The sequence below is a fragment of the Haplochromis burtoni genome, unplaced genomic scaffold, assembly GCF_018398535.1.
Source record: "Haplochromis burtoni strain Fernald_Lab_line unplaced genomic scaffold, NCSU_Asbu1 Contig_814, whole genome shotgun sequence".
In the NCBI taxonomy this organism is placed as follows: domain Eukaryota; kingdom Metazoa; phylum Chordata; class Actinopteri; order Cichliformes; family Cichlidae; genus Haplochromis; species Haplochromis burtoni.
Genome location: NW_024583175.1, coordinates 63850 through 83526, shown reverse-complemented (window position 1 = coordinate 83526; position 19677 = coordinate 63850). Strand labels below are relative to the sequence as shown.

Genomic DNA, 19677 nt, shown 5'->3' with positions numbered 1-19677 from the left:
AGATAGATAGATAGATAGATAGATAGATAGATAGATAGATAGATAGATAGATAGATAGATAGATAGATAGATAGATAGATAGATAGATAGATAGATATTGAGATTTTTCTCAGATCTCTAGTAACATGATGAAGAACAGATAATACACACCTCTGACCACACGGGGTCAGCAGAGGATTTCCTGCACTGGACTTCTTTAAAGTTTTCTATCTGCAGTCCTCTGCAAACGCCATCAACTCATGAAAATGTATCCAGTCAAAATGTTTCAAAAGTAAAATTAGGATTTTCAGTCTATCAAAGCAGATCTGGGAGGACTGATCCATGACTTCTGAAACTCTTGAGTTTGGCTTTGATTTTTGACGATGATGTTAACTGACTAAACAGGATGGGTAACGTCCTGCTGTTTTTAAAGACGTTTTTTGTTTGTTTTTTTTACTAAAAATTTTGGATTTTTGTGTTGATTACAAAACCACATTCAAATGGACATTTTCAGGTGAGTCACAGTTTTTATCATATTTGTCTTTCTTTGCCTTATATGTGAAAATGTTCACTGTTTCTATTTATTGCCGTTTTTAAAATTTCTATCTCTTTTTTCTTTTCAGTTGCTGCCAATGTAACGTGAGTATTTTAACAATGTCTGCATCCAGAAGTTCATACCACAGCAGCAGATACTGTGGATCACGGAAGTTCTGATTGTATTTTAAAGCATGTTTCTGCACAAATCTCTGAATTATTAAGGCAACGCACTCCTAATGACAAAGGGTGTATGTGCAGTTTAAGTGCATTCTTTCGTTTTGTAGATAATTGCAAAAAACCTCCAGAATCTCTGATCTATCCAACATTTACATCACAAGAAACTGCTTAAACACAGTGAAGCTTGAAGACAAACTCTATTTCAAATATTTAATGCTTTAATCTGATGCCCAAAATAAATGTTTTTTTTATTTATTTTTTATTTATCTCTTAGCATCCCCTCGGTTTTGATTTCTTGACGTTGTCACAGCTGGTTTTGCTGATTTATGAATGCCCTAAACTAGAAATTATCCCTTTAAGTCATATTAAGTATGATTTAAGTCTCATCATTTCCTTATCTCCCTGTGCATAGTGCCTCATGTCCAGCTGTCAGCCTGACCTGTCCCAAGGAGGACTGCTGACCGCCTTGGATTGACTATTTATGAGGTGACTGGTCAAAGGATGAAGGCATTTCAGGAGCTGATTGGCCTGGTCGGTCTCAGGGCTTCTCATGGCCATAAAAGTTGAACAGCCAAACCCCCGTCCAAGCCCATATATACCCCACAGAGTTAGCTTTTTAATCAGTGACTCCCTCACTGCATCCCAGCCCTTCAGCCAGTCTCTGCCGGCCTCCTCATCATCACTTTGTAGGTGAGAAACTCTTTTACTTAATGCTTAAAGTGAAGCTGATCCTCACAGGAAATACAATTTAGTGAGTCTGGTGCAGATTAATCTTATAACAGGTTAAAAAACCTTCAATATATAAATCTTGAATGAATGTATTCAATAAGAAAATTATTATGTACAGAATTACTGAATTTTTCAATCATAACTGAGGTAATGAGTAAAGTTTTCATATTTTTTGGATGTTTCCTGTTTATATATTATGGTTTTACCATCTTGCACCCTTACATTATGTGCATAAAACTATAAAATCTACATAAAACTACTGTAAGATTAAAAAACAAACTAGATTTCCATATTTATAAATAAACAAGAAACAAGAACAAGAAAGATTTATTGTTTCAAAAATGAGTTTTCCAAACTGGTTAAAAGACATTTCTATCTCGTTTTCACACTGAACATCACAATTAAGCTCCTTCTTATTTTTTTAAATTATTAACATGGTATTAAAACTCGTGATTAATGCACATATAGTTTTATTCAACTGCATTAGAATCTGTAAATAAATCGACTCAAACAGTTATCAGCCTGCAGGGTCAAAGAACTGAAAAATCAGATGGTTCCAGCACATCCACCTGAGCTCACCTGAAAGGCAAAAGGAAAGAGAAAATGTTGCTGCACCGAGATAATGAGCGATTTTCTCTGCCAGTAAAATAATTAGTAAAATGTGAAAGTGAATGAACTACACGTGTAAAAGCCTGCAGCAGTCTGATTCAGGTGTTGTCCTAAAGTTAATCAGCTGGGATCAAATGACAGAAAATATAAATTAAATAATTTTTTTAACAGTTTGATAATTTTCACATCTCAATGTCGTCCCCTTGGATTGCATTACTCTCCGACATGTGATGGTTGACCTTTGACACTGAGCCAGGATTAGCAGTGGCCCAGCTGGCACAAGATTCACCCTGAAGTTTCTATTCTTAAATGACCAAAAATGCACAAACCTCCTGTGGAAGCTGTCGGGGGAAGTTTCCAGAGGGAGACATCAAAAATAGAGCAGAACAAAACTGAACTTTAAGAGTATTTGTATTCAAACTATAATTGGAATAGATTTCGAATTCCCATATTTCCTTATATTCCTAATGCTGTCAGTACAAACTAAGGCAGCAGGAAACGTAGTTTTAAACAGCTCTATATTGGATTATTATCACGTTGATCTTCAGATCAGTATATTGACCTTGAAGAAGAGTTTAGAGGTCATATGTAGTGTGACATTTAAGATTTTTATATATTATGGTACACACCACACGTTTCAGTTGCCCATGGTTAACACATGACCTCTTTGGTGGAGGTAATAAATTCATTGAATTTACTGAATGTAATCTTTTGTTACTTACATTGTCTCAAATCTTTGCTTTCATTTTCTTCTTCATTTTTTCGGATTATTACCAGAGTCAGAAACCTGAAGGAAGCCACAATGTCTGAGTGAGTATGTTTATTCTGTGTAAAACACTTTGAAAGAGCCAATCAGGATATCACATTCATCATTTTGTGAGGAGTTTACATCAGAATACTCGAATGTTGTTTTAAATATGTCGCGTCTTTATGAATTAAAGGGGAAAGAAGATGACTTCAAGCCGCAGGCATCATCTCAAGGTGAGACTCTGTTAAGATTATCAGCGCTGCATCTACATGGCCCCAAAAGTAAATGAAGCAGCATCAAGAACAACAGTACAACACACAGCAGTAATAATGTGGAATCTCTTTGTCGTCCTCTTTCAGAGTTTAATGCTGCAAATCGCTGCCAACTTGCTCGAACAGGAAGCTGCTGAAATCATCGTCACCAAAGAAGCTTACCTCGCAGAGAACTGTGCCGCCCTCGACCTGAGCAGAGACCAAGCAGCTCTGATGGTAAGAACGTCAACCTCACTCTTACATGATGGGCTGTTTATATGACAACAACTGCATCTGTTTTTTTTTCTTTTAATTCTCGACAGGACTTCTGCAAAAAGCTGCATCAGGCCATTGATAAGATTGATGAGGAGAGATACGACACCCAGGTCAAAGTGGAAAAGGCCGACAAAGAGGTGGAGGATTGTGTGCATCTGTCCTCCTTTTAGCAGATTGTGTGCTGCAGTATACTGCGTGGGTCTGTGTTTATCTGCTCTGTTCAGCCTTTGAGCTTCTCCTTTTGACTTCAGATCAATGAACTGAAGATGAAGGTCATCGAGCTGGCCGGAGTGAAGAAACCAGCCTTGAAGAAAGTGCGTATGAGTGCCGACGCCATGCTTAAAGCTCTTCTGGGCTCCAAACACACGGTAAACATGGACCTCAGGGCCAACCTGAAGCAGGTCAAGAAGGAAGTGAAGGAGGAGGTGAGTGTTTGCAGGCTGATTGTTTAAGAGAGCTAAAAACAGTTAACTGTTGCTGATGGTGGGCTGTGTTTGTGTCCTGCAGTCTGCTGAGGTGGTGGGCGACTGGCGCAAGAACATTGAGGACAAGGCTGACAGGAAGAAGATGTTTGAGACCTCTTAAAGACTTTCTCATCCAACTTTTGTTTTGCTCATTCTGGGATGTTACAGCTCTTCTTCACTGTTGCCTCTGATCTCTTACGTGCAATTAAATGTTCTTTTTGGAATAAGGCAATGCTGTGAAGCTGCACTTTTTTCAAGGCGGTCTTTTTTTATTTTAACGGCTAATTTAAGTTGGGCTAATTTATACGGGCTGTTGTATATTCACTTACTCCTGAGTTCAATCAGGTTCAATCAGAAATCTAAAGCAGAAAAAGCTTTTTTTTCCAGGTGTAAGATGACTTTAACATAACTTACATTTCCAAATAGGCAGTTAGAAACTGAGATGTGTTGTGCTGATGTTGAACCACCAGATGTCAGTAGAGAGCCCTTTCATCCTTTATTTGCTGGCTCCGTTTTCTTCTTTTACATCTTCTCTTTTTAGTTTGAGTCCTAGAAGACTCAGCTATCTGACTCAAGACTCAACTTTTTTTCGTCATACCTGGAATTTACTGCTCAATCGTTTGTAATCAAATCATATTTGATCACCAATAAAGCTGCAGCCACACAGAGTTCTACAAATGGTGAGTGCTGTTACTCTTTTGACCTTCATCACTCTTTGTTTAACCACTGCATTCAATTTGTCTTCATTCCTTACAATATTTACAGTTTTTATGTTAAATAACTCGTATAAATTAAGTAGGGATTTCTCAACATAGTTTATCAGGTATGTTTAGATGTTTAGATATCTTTCCATTTGTGAATGTCATGGCTGAGAGGGGAACAGCTAACAACGGTTGTGTTAAACATCAGAAATTGTTTTTTCCTAAACTTTCAAGTGTTTCTCTTTTGATTTAAAGTTCTAAGGAAGAATGCAGTCAATCAGACTGTTTTCAGCTTCTATTAACAGTAAATCAACAATAATAACAATAAGTCATCGTTAATGCATTCAGTGATAGAAACAGAACATAAAGACCAGAAACAAAACGATGATTGGTCAAGTTACATTCCCTGTCTTACTTTCACTTTCCTGATTCCCTCTCATAGGCAGCGACCTGGTGTGATGAATTTCAAACTTAATGTGCATTTAAAAAAAAACCCTCAAATACTAATATTTGGATAGTCAAAACAAAATCGAACATTTAGTACATTCGTATTGAAATATTAGTGCTTATTAATGTGCTTATTATAGGTAGTAGCACAGTGTAGTACATCAGTATTATACTGGTGTTGCATCTATATGTGGTAAGCATACATATCAAACCATCAAACATTATTTCACTGTTAGGATAATAATATGGCTTATATAATTCTTTTTTTATTTGTAATGTAATCCACCAAAAACTGAAGGAAGGAAATTTTCTTGCGATTTCCGTCTGTAAGCAAAGAGGAAAAAGCCAAAATGATGCCAAATTAGTTGTTTTGCTTCATTTATACATTTTAACTTACATTTACACGTTAATTTGTTTCATTTAAATATTAGATTTTTATTTATGACTTTTTTAAAATTTTACAAAATATATGTCCAAATTTCAAAATGACCATCAGCATTATGGCTTCAAGCACATAAAACTCATCAGTATTAAACTGTCTTCTTAAGTCAGACTTTGTTTGATGCCATTTTGTCAGATTTAGTTTTGTTGTAGTTTTTCTGTTTTTGTTTGCTCTGTATTTGGCACACTGACTCTACCAAGGGTGTGGAACAAAATCCACGGCCCTCTTTGCTCAAAGAGCTGATTTTAAGTTGTACTGGCTGTCAGTTTTTATGGTTTGATTTTGTGTTTAGCCTCTTAACGTTCACCACGTCACCGGTGGCCCATCGAGGGTGATGGTTCTTTTTGTTTTGCAACATTCACACAGTTTATAGGGACATTTGCTGAAATTACAGGATGTTACCTTTGACATACAGTTGTACTTTCATTTCGGTATTAGCATTTTAAAAAGGGGTGAATTTAATTCACCCTCCCTCTCCCCCTCACCCCTACACTTAACCCTTAACCTTAACCCTGGACAGGACATCAGTGATGTCATGTGTGTGAAGAGTAACTTGGTGCTGAAGCCTCATTTTAACGACAGCTGAACTTGATTGTGTCTAACAGCTTCAAATGCTGTTCTCAGAGCTCAGTGGGAATCAGTGAGATTGAATTACGTCAGCCACTCCGTTTGACTGTTGTGTGACAATTGCTTCGTCCCTCCACTGGCCTCTGCGGGTGGGAACCTGATAGCGTCTGTCCAGCCTCCCGTCCAGCCTCTCATCCAGGGAGGCGACTTCCTCCAGTAGAAATTTATGAGGTTCCTCGTGGTATTTCTGGAGCCTGATGACCCATTGGTCTGAAGTAGCTCTGCTACCATAAAAAGGGCTGGCTTTCCTGCTGAGCCAGCACTTTATAGCCTATATACTCTGTTTAATCTTTACTGTTTGAGACTTAGCTGTGTCTCCCTCCCTGTTCTTCTTCCTCGTCTTGCTCAGTAGGTGAGAATTTTCCCTGTAGCTTCACTCACTGTCAGGGAACAATACAGGGAGGGCTGCTCAAGAGGTGGGGGGTCCGGGCATTCTGGAGAGGCTTTTTAAGCACGAAGGACTAATTTTCTTGTTTTTAAAGATGTTGCTGCAGCTGTGACCTCTGACCTCTGATGTTGTGTTTAGAGAGAAGGAGCAGTTAGCTGGAGCTGACACTTACGATGGCTATTCAGACAGCGGACGATACTGGACATGCAGACGGGTTAAATGTGGATTTTGGTGTTGCAGAGCTTTTATTGATGTTTGCTTTGCAGCTTGCATGCTGTTGAGGAAACTGTCAAGATTTGAGGCTTGAAGCAATGTTCAAAGATGCGTTTGTTTTACCACTTTAGCTTAAATCTGCACACAGAGTTGGTTGGAGTTTTTGGATATTATAGACCTGCCATTCCTCAAATCATTTAGAGATCACATCAAATCAGGATAGATCATATAGATCATACCATCATGAAAAAAATGGAGAAAATGGTTTTATTTAGAGGTGAAGAAGAGTCGTTTCCTGCACGTTCTGCTGACCAAGTTTAAGGAATGTGTTGTGTTTTTCTATAATCAGTCCTAAATGATTTGAGTCTTTCTATGCATCTTTGAGCTAAATTAGTGACTCTTAGCTCACAGGACTCAGTTTGTGTCTTTTAAGTTGGGCTGTGAAAGTGAGGATTTGTATTTTGATGATGGATGCAGACTTTATTTTTAAAAAAGCCTCATTCTCCAGATGGTGACCTGGGCACACACTTTGGTGCCTGGCATGGCTGCACGATGTTGATATCTGTTAGCTGCTCTTGCTGTGCACTCGCTGCCACACTCGGTTCATCTGCCGGTGACATTTAGTGCTCAGATCGTTGGCTCGCTCCAACAACTTAAATTCCAGGCAGAAATGTCTACAGAGGGGACAACTGTCGAGCGCTCCTGGGTGCCTGACCCCTCCTGTCCAAAATTAGCTGGTTTGTGGCAGTGTGATTTTCCATGATAGTAAAGCGCATCGTGTTTCTCGCTGGAGGTCAAAGGGCACCCAATCAATAACAGGTGTGTCCAGCTGAGCTGTGAGTCAGGCAGAGTCAGGGTTCTGTTACTTTTCACTCCTCGCATTTGACTAACGAGTGTTTTCTGTCTCTGCAGGGTGTGAAGATCACAAACAGCCAAAATGACTGAGTGAGTACAATTTTACTTTTTTCATTTTCTCCTTATTTGCTTGCCTTTTTTCCAAGTCTTCCCCTTCTTCTGTGTTTCTCCTCCTTCTCCTTCCTCTTCTTCTTTACCTCCTTTTGTCTCTCCCCCATCTTCTTCTTCTTTTCTTACTCCTGCTTCTGGTTCACCTTCTTTAAGATGATTGCACATGAAGCACTTATCAGTGAGAGTGAGAGGTGCTGACAGGTGGATTTGTATTGTCAGGTTTGCTGTGTGGCAGACGGGTTTAGGACCAAAACACAGAACTCCACAGACAAAATGTAAACTCCAAAAGCAGCTTTATTGCAGAACCTCAGAAATTAGCCACGAAACACACGAGGCACACAGCTTAAGGGAGAACATGACAAAAGGGAAGGGACGACTGAGACAATAAATACACACAGAGGATAACGAGGGAACAAGCCAACTGAACATGACACACACAGGACAAGGGACTATCAAAATAAAACAGGAACTACCTAACAGTGAGACCTGGACGAAGACATATGAGCTTGACACAGAAACACAAGCACCGAATAATGTGACAAAGATGATCACAATTAAAAGCTAAAGAAAACTCAAAACAAACCCCCAACCCTGGGTCAGCGATCCATGACATCTATAGCTTCGCGCAGAAGCAGATTTTGTAGACATAGAAAGGTGTTGCGTAAAATAAGGAACTGAATTACCAAAATGCAGAAAAATTACAGTCGGTCATTTCAGCTCTGATGGTAATTTTCTAATCTCTGTCTCACAGGGGAAAGAAAATGACGTCCAGCCGCAGGCATCATCTGAAGGTGAGGCTTAAACTTTTTGTTTTCTAAAACCTTTGAATTTTTGGAGGCTCTCTCTTCACTTTGCATGTTTTCGTCTTCCTGCAGAGTTTGATGCTGCACATCGCCGCCAACTGGCTCGAGCAGGAGAAGACAGACATCGCAGCAGCGAAGGAGGCCTACTTGGCTGAGAACTGCCCACCTTCTGACCTCAGCGGAGACCTGGCTGCCCTTACGGTTAGAACGAAACTGTGTCATATGCTTACACTTTCTTATGACCACAAGAAAACATCGGGGCGTTTTCCTCATTGTAGTGGAGCAGGTTGCAAAAAGTTGAGTTTAGGACATCAGAGGAAGGTGAAACATTTGTGTTATGAGCCGGTTAAATCTTACATTCCATTACATGTCCGTGATTAAAAGGCTATGAATATTTTCTAAGCAGTTATGTGACCTTATTTTACATTTAGCTGAAATTCATAATTTTCAAAACAAAAGTATTTTAATGCAATGTACTGATGCCGAACCATTTATTTCTTACAAATTCATGTTTTAGCTAGAAACCACATCTATGAGGTAAAAGAGAAATAAACATGAAATATATATAAAATAGAGGAATTCAGATAAATACCTCCAAAGTGAACATCCATGCTGACTGCTAATGAAAAGCGTTCGTTCTGCACTTTAAAAGGACGCCTGCAAGAAGCTTCACGCCGCCATTGACAAGATCGACGAGTCGAGATACGACACCGAGATCAAAGTGCAGAAAGCCGACAAAGAGGTGAGAGTTTGAGCGAGATTATGGAAAACTCACTTTACTTTTAGATGTTTTTAATCTTAATGTCATCGTGTGTGCATGCTTTATTTCCAGATCTAGTTCCTTTGATCATTCTCGACTGGGTAGGTGTAGATTTCAGTGCTAAATATCAGAATCAGAGGCTCTAACACTACTGAGTGACGACTGTGTCGACAGTGAGCAGGTCTTTTTTACTCAAAAAGTATGAATTGGAACTATTATAATGCATGTTGAGAGGCAGCTGGATAAGTATGAAAAAGCTGGAAGGAAAAAGGAGGCGTAGGTTTGATATGAGGGCATTTTTGATTTTCATAAAAGTCTGAAACTCAGTTAACTGTGTGCTGCTGGAACATGTTTCATGTGTTTAAAATGGTTTTTATATTCCTAGCTGCTAAATCAGTTCAGGACTGTAGGGGGCAGACGTCTGTCCCGGTTTTCATAGGTGATAGTTACAACCAGGACAGGTTGGCAGTCCATCACAGAGAGACACACAACCATTCACACTCACGTGAACGGTTCACACCAGCTTAGAAACCTGGATGCCTTTGGTGTGTGGGAGGAAGCCGGAGTACCGACTGGCTGCTTTTGCCAGCTTTTAACAAACGATTCTCGACCTCCAGATTGAGGATCTTAAGCTGAAGGTGATCGAGCTGGCCGGTGTGAAGAAGCCCGCCCTGAAAAAAGTGCGCATGTCTGCAGACGCCATGCTGCAGGCTCTGCTGGGCTCCAAACACAAGGTGACCATGGACCTGAGGGCCAACCTGAAGCAGGTCAAGAAGGAGGTGAAAGAGGAGGTGAGACACGAGGCTTTCACAGCAAGGAAATCGGCTTGTTTCATCATCACTGTGTCCTACTGCTGCAGCTTAAACAACTTCAGGATTCAGTTTAACTCACTGGACCAAATTCATCGAAAGAAACAGAGCGTAGCCACGTGTTAGGAACTAATCTGAGGTGAACGCTGATTCAGCAGGTTTGCAGAGCTTCTCTCCGTCATTATCACGCGTCACGTTTGGCCCAGCAGCTCGATACAGTGGATCTCGAGTGATCTCATTATTTGAATAAAATAATTTAATTATTATCTAAATTTAAATGATTTCTCTCTCTTCTCTAAAACTGTAAATCAGATTTCTGCAACACAAAAATAAAAGAAATAAATAAAACAACAGTTTTACAATGCACATAAAAAATGATCATCAGCAGTGAAGTTAGGCATGACATGCGAACCGTTATAGAGATGAAAATTAAAACATAGAGGCCTAAACATTCAAATATTGTACAAGTTAGTATTTCTCTTAAACTACATTTATTTATTTTCATTTTTATTTGTTGCACATGTTTTCATCTATGCACAGCTATCATTTGGGAGTCAGGCAAGCCTCAGGCAAAAGTGTAAATGGTTATGGCTCTGTTATTATAGTTTTGGATTTTCTAATTAGTTTTATTTATTTATTTTGTTTGTTTTTTAATTTTATTTTGAAGTCAGTTTAGTTCCATTTAGTTTCCAGATCAGTTTAGTTTTTATTGTTTGAACATATTTTGCTTTTTTTCAGTTACTTCAACCACAGATTTTAAATGTTATAGGTTCAAGCATAAAATAGAAAAAATATAAAACGTTTGGTCTCAGTTTGAGGTGTTGACGAGTTCTCCTCATTCTTTCCAGCCTGCAGACGTTGGCGACTGGCGTAAAAACATCGAGGACAAGGCCGACAGGAAGAAGATGTTCGAGAGCTCCTAAAAGCCGCCTGGATCGGCGGAGATGGTGGAGGTCGGCGGGGACGTTTAAGACTGAGGTCTGAGTGACTGAAGGTGTCTCTGGGTCTCATCTGGACCCTCAGGGACAAAAGTTCAGACAGTTTCTTGATGATTTTTTGGCTGTTGCGCGTCAGAGAGACTGAACAAAACAAAGTGAATTGAACTTCGTCTGCAGTTGAAACATCTGGCAGAGAAACGTCAGTTCAAAATGTACAGCTTTTCATGGAATCGTTAGCAATAAAAGTTTTGAAATAAGGATTAATTTGTTGCTACTTGTATCCACTTAGTAACACTTTAATGTCCTTCAAATTGATTCCTTAACATTTTCACACTGACACTTCAAAGAAATTCGATTTTTGACAAATTTATTAGAAAAAAAACCATTTAGAGGACCTGGGCTCGTTCTGAAAGAGGAAAACTCATTTTCAGCTGAGAGAAGAGATTCTCTGACATGACTTTTCCAGTCTGCAGCATAAAAACTATAAAACTGATAGTTAAGTCTGATAGTTAAGAGAGCAAACAATGAAACTTATATAAATGATACTTCTTTTAAAAAAGTAATTACATTTCTAAATGCACAATAACATTTACAAAAGTTGAACCCAAAAGTTGAACCCAAAACATGTTTTCAGAGAGCAAGCAAAAAAAAAATCCTTTTTAGATATTTTCCACACAAAGAAGCAACGATTCAACCATCTCGTCTTTCTAGTTTTCAAACAGTTTCTGCATGTAAAGAAAAAACATCTGATTCCAAACAGTTTAAACTTTAGACTACTGAGATTATTGAAGTAAGTTCATCTTACCCTGTTGCAAGTAAAAAATCATGTTGCAGAAATGTTCACATGTTGGAAGCATTTCCATGTTTTTATTTTTAAACTATGTTAGCGTAGCTTTGTGTAATTTGTGGCTCAAAATAATCCTTCTTTAAATTAAGCTGGACTTGGTGTAGCCCCTCATTTTAGGAACTTTCTTCTGATTGGCTGTGAATCTCAAACAAAAGCTTTGATCAGCAGGTGGGCGGTGCTTATTTGGTCAAAGGGAGAACTTTGTGATGACCCTGTTAGGGCTAGCCAAGCTTAATGACATCATTCGGAGCCAATAATAGACACTTGTTTTGTAAACCCGGGTGTTTAGAGGAATCTGCAGCCTAAACTTTAAAACACATACACTGTCCTTGTTATTTGAAATTTTGGCCACTTTTCATAGAAAAATTCAAATTAAATAATTAAACAAAATACATTAAATAGTAAAGAAGGAAACACATAATAATTTAACGTTGGGTTTTACAGGAAAGCTGAAGCTTTCCATTTGTTGTGATGCTGCAGGGCTTAAAATGCTCCTTTTGAGTTAAAGATCAAAACATATATTAAATCTGTCCAAAGCCTTCTGAAGACATAAAAAGTGTTCTGTTCATTCTCCTTTAAGTTTATTCCATATACACAAACACAGCATGGAGGCATGAAGGGTTCTCACAGGGAGGGCGTTTTGCAGAGCAGGGCTGGGCCGGGTGTATTTCAGGAGCTCGCAGGCCTATTGGTCTGCCTGGGAATCCATTTCCATAAAGAGGATCTGGGCATTTTGCTGAGGCATCGCAAACCACCATATATACCTATTTCATTTTTCACTGTCTGTGGCTTTGGCAGTGTCTCCTTTTCTTCCACCAAGTGTGTCCTGTCCTCTTCTTCCTCCTCTCAATAGGTGAGAAATCTTCCTTACTTTATCTTTTTTCTTTTTCTAATATCTCCAGCATCTTTGAGCTTCTCTGAGAGCAGCATCTTCTATTTTATCAGATAGAATAAAAAGATGCTGCATGCAGCCACGTCTCAAAACGACTGTGTTTAGAAAAGACATGATTTAAAGCAGGATTACAGCTCTGACTGTTCCTCACTCAATCCAAGTGGCTTCTTTACATTTGTTGGTGACATTTGACCTTTTTCTGTCAAACCTAAATTTATATGACGTGTTCAGCTGCTCTGCCTCAGTCTTGTCAAAGACCTGATTTTAGCTGTTTTGCCTCAAATTGTTCATTTACTTTTTGGATGTGCGTACAACAGAAATATGAGCTGATCAGAAGGCCTGGAATTACAAAAATCTGATTCTGGTTTGGTAAATATTTTCTGGTTCCCTGAAAATGTTTATGTATAAAGTTAAAAACTGAACAACACTTGAATCGTTAATTAATCTTATATATGTATATATACCCTGCCTAAACAAACAAACAAACAAAAAAAGATGTCTAACCTAATCTTCTAATCAAAAGGTGACATTAATTGGTCATGAAGACATGCTATCAGAGTGCCTCAGAGACACTATGGATAGTTACTAAAGGTTAGCTACTGTCAGCTAGTTCATGATGTCATGTTAGTTAATGATATTCCACTGGAGATCTTTTCAAATTAATCCTTCACTCGATCACGTGTAAACCGCAGAGACGTGACACACGATCCCGGCCAGCCCAGTTTAGTTCAGTTGACGTCGCTGCTCTTCAGCTGTGGCCTCAGATCGCGTTACGGCACAAATATTCCCGTCTATCCATCTCCATCACAGCAGCAGAACATGCTGATCTCAGAGAACCTCACACTGATTATCTGAACATCTCTGGTGTTCAGCAGGGCTCAGAAAGACCTCAACGTTTCCTCCAGTCACTCAGTTTTATGTTTGTCTTACTGCAGGTTGTGAACCCGAAAAACCGCCAAGATGTCTGAGTAAGTGCGAAGAACATCCTGTCTGATTGATGCACACTATACCTCATTTATATATGCACAGAAATCTGCCTCCTTTTAAAGATGCTCCCTTTAAATGTTTAATATCTGGATCCAAAAAAGATGTGAATTAGAAAAATGTAACCTTTACAACTATTAATGATCACAACTTCCTCTCAAACAGGAAAAAGATGACTTCCAGCCGCAGGCATCATCTCAAGGTAAATAAGGATTATGAAAAAAAATTGAGTTCTTCTGCTGCTGCTGAGTATGTTTGAGTGCAGACCATTAAACACGAGACTTGTTTGATGATGATTTCTGTCCTGCAGAGCTTGATCCTGCAGATTGCTATGAACTGGATCGAGCAGGAGAAAAAGGAAACCGAGACGGCCAAACAGGCCTACATGGCCGAGCACTGTTCTCCTCCAGACTTGAGCGGAGACCAGGCCGCCCTGATGGTGAGAGATACGTCAGGGTTTATCTGAGAAAAAAGAAAGAATAAAATGTTTCTTTTAGTAGTTCAGGAAACAATCAGCTACTATAATAGCCTTTTTCCCTGTATTCATTTAATTAATTAATTTATCCTGTTTATTACTGTATTTATTTCATTATGTTGTTGTTTTGAGTAGAAACATGACTGTTATTATTATTTTGGCATTTAAGTGCCACCATAATGCAGCATGGAAACTGGACACTTAAAGGATGCTAATGAAATGAGAAGCTAGCCTGAACTTTGCTGCTGTAATTCATCATAAACATAAATTACCTGAAAGTGTTAAGTGAAGCACCGAGTGACCTGCTAACATTAGCACTCCTCTGCCAGAGGAATGTACATCCTTTAGCACCTAGCTGCTTTGATCAGCATGGCTAGCAACGCGGTAACTTGCATGTCTCTTCCCGTCTTGTGTACTTTTAGAAGCAAAAGTAGTTTAAAACTTTATATGAGCTTGAAACAAATGATTTACTCACTGGTTTTGTTACTTTAACAGCACTTTTGATATAAAAAGGGAAGGCCGTATAACTCTAAAGCTGTGGGAAGATCATCTTCTGGGGTTTCTTTATGCATCAACAGGAACTCTGCAAGAAGCTTCACGCCGCCATCGACAAGATCGATGACGAGCGGTACGATGCCGAAGCCAAGGTGCAAAAGACTGACAAAGAGGTAATCTTCCTCTGGGAGCATAACAGGATTAGAGTGGCCTCTAAAAAGTAAAGAAGGGTAAATATAACACTTTCTTTCTGTGCATAGATTGAAGACCTGAAGATCAAAGTTGTGGACCTGATAGGAGTGAAGAAGCCTGCCCTGAAGAAAGTGCGTATGTCTGCTGACACCATGCTGCAGGCTCTGCTGGGCTCCAAACACAAGGTGACCATGGACCTGAGGGCCAACCTGAAGCAGGTCAAGAAAGAGGTCAAGGAGGAGGTGAGTTCACAGACAGAGGGTGGTTTTGTCAGGATAAATCGACATGTTTGCACTTTTAGTTCCAGCAGTGATGGATTTTTATTCTTTCTTTACATCACTGACTTTACTGATGTGGTGCCAGTAAACCTGTTTTAATATCTATGAAGCAGCTTATCATCAATGTGATGACCCTACACTATCAGAATATTATATATAATGTTCTCCAAAGTTTTGGCATTCATGACAAAATAATTCTGACATGCACCAAAAACTGTTGGTGACTTGGACGTCAAAGCGTCACGCGGTTAGACGATACACCGTGGCCTTTGAATTCCAGGCTGAGATTATATTGCAGATTTCAAACATAAATCAATTTTTACACAGCCAAAAATAATATGCACACCCAGGGAAACTTGGCGGCAATCTGGAAGAGAATGCATTTGGACTTCTGATCAGAAACGAGCACTGGAGCCTTGTATATCACACATTTGCTCACAGATGAAATTAAAAAGCATTTTTTTTCTTAATTTCTCTTAAATCTGTAATTAACAACTGAATCATATTTGGTCCACAAGTTTTTGGAGGACGTTTTGGAGACTTCTGCATCTTTTGTGTGTTTTTTTTCCTGAAAAACTTGAATAAATCTCACAGTTTGTGATGCAAAGTAAAACTCATTCAGGAAATTAATATTTATTTTTTTTAAATTATTAGGAGTAGCATAATAAAGACTGCTTTTTCAAAAAAAAAAATTAATTCCTGTCAATTATTTCATCAGTCAGTCTTTACAGTATTACAGAATTTTTCTACTTCTAGAAACATAAAGTCACATGTAAGGCATGTAAGGGCTGGTTTTCCATGTGTCAGCTGTCAAAGTGCAGAAATCAGCTGATTAAGTTCAATCACCTCTCTTTTTAATAAAACTAAGATGTCTAAATTCCCGGTTTGTTTGGACTAACTCTCTGCTTCCTGTCCTCTGCAGCCTACAGAAGCGGTGGGTGACTGGCGTAAGAACATTGAGGACAAAGCTGACAGGAAGAAGATGTTCGAGGCCTCCTAAATGTTTCGCTGCTCTGCTTTGTTTTTCTGTTTACATGAACTCCATGTGTCCTATTTGTGCTGGTGGAAGAGCGCGTTTGCTTTATGTCACACAGGTCTGAAGAGCAGGTTAGCAAATCTGAGAGGCGGGGAGTTGAATTTACCTGAGGGTTGTTATTTTGCACTTTGTCGTAGTCTGGAGGGAGGGGAAGGTTCACACACCAACACCAAGTCTTCAACTCCACACAGTCGGGGAAACAATCGCACACAATGTTCATTATACACAATAAAATCACGTGTCAGAGACAATCATGCTGTTTTTGTCTTTTTTTTGCCCAACTTTCATCATCATCATATTTACAGGATCACTGTAGAGGCTGAAGTTTAAATCTTTGTCTGAATCTGTTTTAAAGCTTTTACCATGATGCCAGGAAGAAACTCTGATTCCCACCTTTATGTCTTATCTTTGTTATCCAACCTAAATGTCCTCAAATTAAAATGAATTCTTAAAACAAGCCTACCCTATACATGATCAAAGAAATCTTGGTTCAAATGGTAACTAATCTGCACAGTCTGATTTTTACCAAAGATTTGAGCTTTTTCTTCATAAATCTATGAAGTTTTAATTGCTATGAGGTTGTATTTTATTGTTTTTATGAAATAAGTTGTGGAATAATTCAGATTCCGTACAGTCAGAATAGGACACCTAAGTTTGGTTTTTAGATTTCTCACCAGTGCTGCTAAATGCAACCGTTGCTCTCTGTTGTGTAATTTATGAACCATTAATGCATCTATCATATTTTCATGGTGTACTGTAATTGTATGAGCACAGTTTTTTATTTAAAAAAATAATAATGGGAAGAGGTTTTGGTTTATATTAGCTGCAGTTTATTTGTGGAGTGTTTAGATTTCCAGCATCAGGTCCATCAGTACCAGCAATTTGTTTTCTGTCTTTGTCCTTGAACGTTTTGAACTTCTTCAGCCATTTGTTGGATCGTTTTGAATCACCTCATTTTCTGATGTGATTCAAATCTTTTGTGAAGCTAAATTGAGGAGAAATGTTACATTTAAATAACCATAAGGGTCAAACAGTGACAGAAAAACAGCATCAAAGATCTAGATTTCTGCATTCAGCACCAAGGCTTATAAGACAAAAGTGTGAAATATGGATTTCTAGAGCAGACCTTCTTGACAGCATTAAACACTAGCAGCACTATCTCAACCAACTGCATGAGTCTGGAATTATTTCCATTTAACAGCTGAGCCTTGTCAGTATGTAAGTGGTGGAGTTCCTTTCTTCCTCAGTGTTATTAGAGAGCAGCTGTTGTCCCAAGGAAGACCCCCATCCACCAACCGCAAATTATGGCAACAACTGTTCCTCTAGCAACAGTCCATCTTTGTTTCATCACACAAAGGCCCAGCAGTCCATCTCTGAAGCAACCAATAAATTAAACTAGTGAGTTAATTTATTGACATTGTATCTGTTTTTTTCAGTATTTCTAATGTTTTTATGACCTGGAAACATAAACTGCTTTATGGGTTGCAGGGATGTAGAAGGGATGTAGCCGCCACAATGATCAGACAATATTGAGACAAGAAGGTATGTTGTGTAGATAGCTTTTTATAATATGACATTATTTGATATTAAATGTGTAACTACTGAGAAGTGAAATGTACATCCTGGAGAAACTGAGCCATTCTCTGTAGAGTCTTTTAATGCAGCTGAACAGACAACAGCACCCACTAGCTACTCGGAACAATCCTTAATAATGCTGAAATTTAACTGTAACACATTTAAAAAAGTGTTTTGCATAAACATTTACACTGTCAATCAAAGCAGCCAAAACTCTAATTTAAAGTCTTGCTGACATTACTCAGGGAGAGGTTCTTTATTTCATTTTACTTATTTATTTATTATAAAATGTTTTTATTTCTGCTGTAAAGTTATAACCTGGGAGTTTAAATGCACTGGCTCGCTTTTGGAGTCTGCCTCAAGTGGACATTAGAAGAATTGCAGTTTTTGGCCACTCAAATTTTCATCCAGCATTTGCTGCAATTAAGTAAGAGCAATTTGATGGGTGTTTTTAGGTGTACCAGCACAAAATACCTTGTTTGTCATGTTTTTATTTGACGGTAAAGTTTGATAATGATCAGTACTGTTTTGAGTGTATTTAAAAAATATTAAGAGAACTCTTCTTATTAAACACAAAGTCCTTCCTCATCTCAAATTGTCTGATCATTCAGGTTTCCTCTCTAACTTTATAGGATATTTTAAAGTGCCTTGACATGACTGTTGTTGCATTAAAAAAAAATTCATAAAAAATGAGTGAAGTAAATTTAAATAAGGGTAAATTTGATTAAAAATAAGAGTCATGCACAGCCATCAATCAGTTAAACACTCCATTGAGACTTTAATGATTTATCTCACTGGTTGCAAACACGCCCCACCCTCCCTCAGATGCCCTCACACTCCTTGTATGGTGCTCTGAGCTCTGCCTCCAGCCTGCCGGGGCCCTCGAGGCTTTGGTTTCTTCAGGGGCTAACTTTATCCCCTGAGACTCATGGGGAATGTGAAGGAGATGCCTACGAGTTATATTTGAATCATCTGACTTCAATAAGACTCCTTAAAGAAAAAAAAAAGAAAAGAAAATTGCAGTGTCTTCCCTCCATCACCGGCCTGCAGGGCTGCGACTGACACCTGCTTTTAAATTTAGTTTGAGTGCTTTCAAGCAGCTGCTTTTCCCGATGACATCTGTCTGCCGCTATGTATTTGTGACTGTTTTAGCATTTTATTGTGGAACGCACATGGATAGGGAATTAAAAAAAAAATCTATAAACATAAATGCAGCTCCTCATGACACCGTTTGAAGCTGTAAAACAAAGTACAACAGTGGCGCTCGGTGAGGTGTTGCTCCTGCCTCGTCCTGTTTTCACCCACATTTCAGCTTTCCAGCACTCTCGTTTCTCTGAAGCCCTGCAGTTACTTGGATTTACTTCCGTTCTCCATCTGTCCACCAGGTGTCCTCTAACTACACCATCCTGTGTCTTGTGGGCTACAGGGACAGTGAGGCGACATGTTATCTCATGGCTTCAAGATTAGCGACGATGAAAACGGAAGTTTCAGTTCATCTTTCTTTTCTTTAACCCTTAGACATGTTGGGTCAAATGACCCCACAGGCTTTTCTTCAACATCTTTAAAATGAAAAGTTGTAATATATTCATATTCCAGGTATTCCTCATAAAATATGTTTGTAACATGAGGCCATTTGCATTTTTATTTATTTTTTCATTAATTAAAAAAAATGCAGTTTTTGTATCACTACTCCACTCTTCCACAAGTGGGTCAGAAATGACCCCAAGCAGTATGGGATCTTCTATGAAACTTTAATTCTTAACAACTCTGACTGTCTCACTTACACTTCTGATGGATCAGGAATTCATTTTTACACAGTAACATACATGATTTATAGTTTTCTGTGCATTTCAAACACTGTCCTTTCTGATGTTTATTTTTAATATCTAAAGTAACATGGCTGCTATGAGCCCAGTGGACCTTGCCCTACAAATGATCCAGGACGGATGGGATGAAGAGTCCATTGGAGGCATTAACTGACATCTCAGATATAGAGGACTTTTGCAATGCAATAAATGGTACACATCCAGAGGATGGAA

At 38.7% G+C, this 19677-nt stretch overlaps 3 protein-coding genes across 6 annotated transcripts; all 3 read left to right on the top strand.

The window, feature by feature from the left end:
* The first annotated feature begins 954 nt into the window (after positions 1-954).
* On the top strand, positions 955-7537 carry LOC102304874 (troponin I, fast skeletal muscle). Of its 3 annotated transcripts, none has more exons than XM_014330442.2 (8): positions 955-1383; positions 2809-2841; positions 2973-3012; positions 3139-3267; positions 3354-3443; positions 3558-3731; positions 3814-6335; positions 7501-7537. In XM_014330442.2, the coding sequence occupies exons 1-7, from the start codon at positions 1244-1246 to the stop codon at positions 3889-3891; spliced, it is 684 nt and encodes a 227-aa protein (XP_014185928.1). In that variant the 5' UTR covers positions 955-1243; the 3' UTR covers positions 3892-6335; positions 7501-7537. The 3 variants fall into 3 exon arrangements, with proteins under 3 accessions (XP_014185928.1, XP_042071688.1, XP_042071689.1); XM_042215754.1 differs by having other exon boundaries at positions 3814-6339; XM_042215755.1 differs by having other exon boundaries at positions 1300-1379; positions 3814-6339.
* Positions 6245-13572, top strand: LOC106632278 (troponin I, fast skeletal muscle). Of its 2 annotated transcripts, none has more exons than XM_005950601.3 (8): positions 6245-6339; positions 7501-7533; positions 8306-8345; positions 8430-8558; positions 9010-9099; positions 9735-9908; positions 10775-12564; positions 13539-13572. In XM_005950601.3, the coding sequence occupies exons 2-7, from the start codon at positions 7526-7528 to the stop codon at positions 10847-10849; spliced, it is 516 nt and encodes a 171-aa protein (XP_005950663.1). In that variant the 5' UTR covers positions 6245-6339; positions 7501-7525; the 3' UTR covers positions 10850-12564; positions 13539-13572. The 2 variants fall into 2 exon arrangements, with proteins under 2 accessions (XP_005950663.1, XP_014185929.1); XM_014330443.2 differs by having other exon boundaries at positions 6258-6335.
* On the top strand, positions 12465-16314 carry tnni2a.4 (troponin I type 2a (skeletal, fast), tandem duplicate 4). Its single transcript, XM_005950603.2, has 7 exons — positions 12465-12564; positions 13539-13571; positions 13753-13789; positions 13898-14026; positions 14641-14730; positions 14818-14991; positions 15950-16314. The coding sequence occupies exons 2-7, from the start codon at positions 13564-13566 to the stop codon at positions 16025-16027; spliced, it is 516 nt and encodes a 171-aa protein (XP_005950665.1). The 5' UTR covers positions 12465-12564; positions 13539-13563; the 3' UTR covers positions 16028-16314.
* Positions 16315-19677: the final 3363 nt, after the last annotated feature.

Excerpts from the sequence above, each read along its gene's own strand:
- LOC102304874 (XM_014330442.2), top strand. The coding sequence starts at position 1,244 with ATGGCCATAAAAGTTGAACAGCCAAACCCCCGTCCAAGCCCATATATA. Across the intron at positions 2,842-2,972 it reads AAGGAAGCCACAATGTCTGA|GGGAAAGAAGATGACTTCAA; the intron begins GTGAGTATGTTT and ends TATGAATTAAAG. Across the intron at positions 3,268-3,353 it reads GAGACCAAGCAGCTCTGATG|GACTTCTGCAAAAAGCTGCA; the intron begins GTAAGAACGTCA and ends AATTCTCGACAG.
- LOC106632278 (XM_005950601.3), top strand. Across the intron at positions 9,100-9,734 it reads TGCAGAAAGCCGACAAAGAG|ATTGAGGATCTTAAGCTGAA; the intron begins GTGAGAGTTTGA and ends CTCGACCTCCAG. Across the intron at positions 9,909-10,774 it reads AGAAGGAGGTGAAAGAGGAG|CCTGCAGACGTTGGCGACTG; the intron begins GTGAGACACGAG and ends CATTCTTTCCAG.
- tnni2a.4 (XM_005950603.2), top strand. Across the intron at positions 14,027-14,640 it reads GAGACCAGGCCGCCCTGATG|GAACTCTGCAAGAAGCTTCA; the intron begins GTGAGAGATACG and ends ATGCATCAACAG. Across the intron at positions 14,992-15,949 it reads AGAAAGAGGTCAAGGAGGAG|CCTACAGAAGCGGTGGGTGA; the intron begins GTGAGTTCACAG and ends TGTCCTCTGCAG.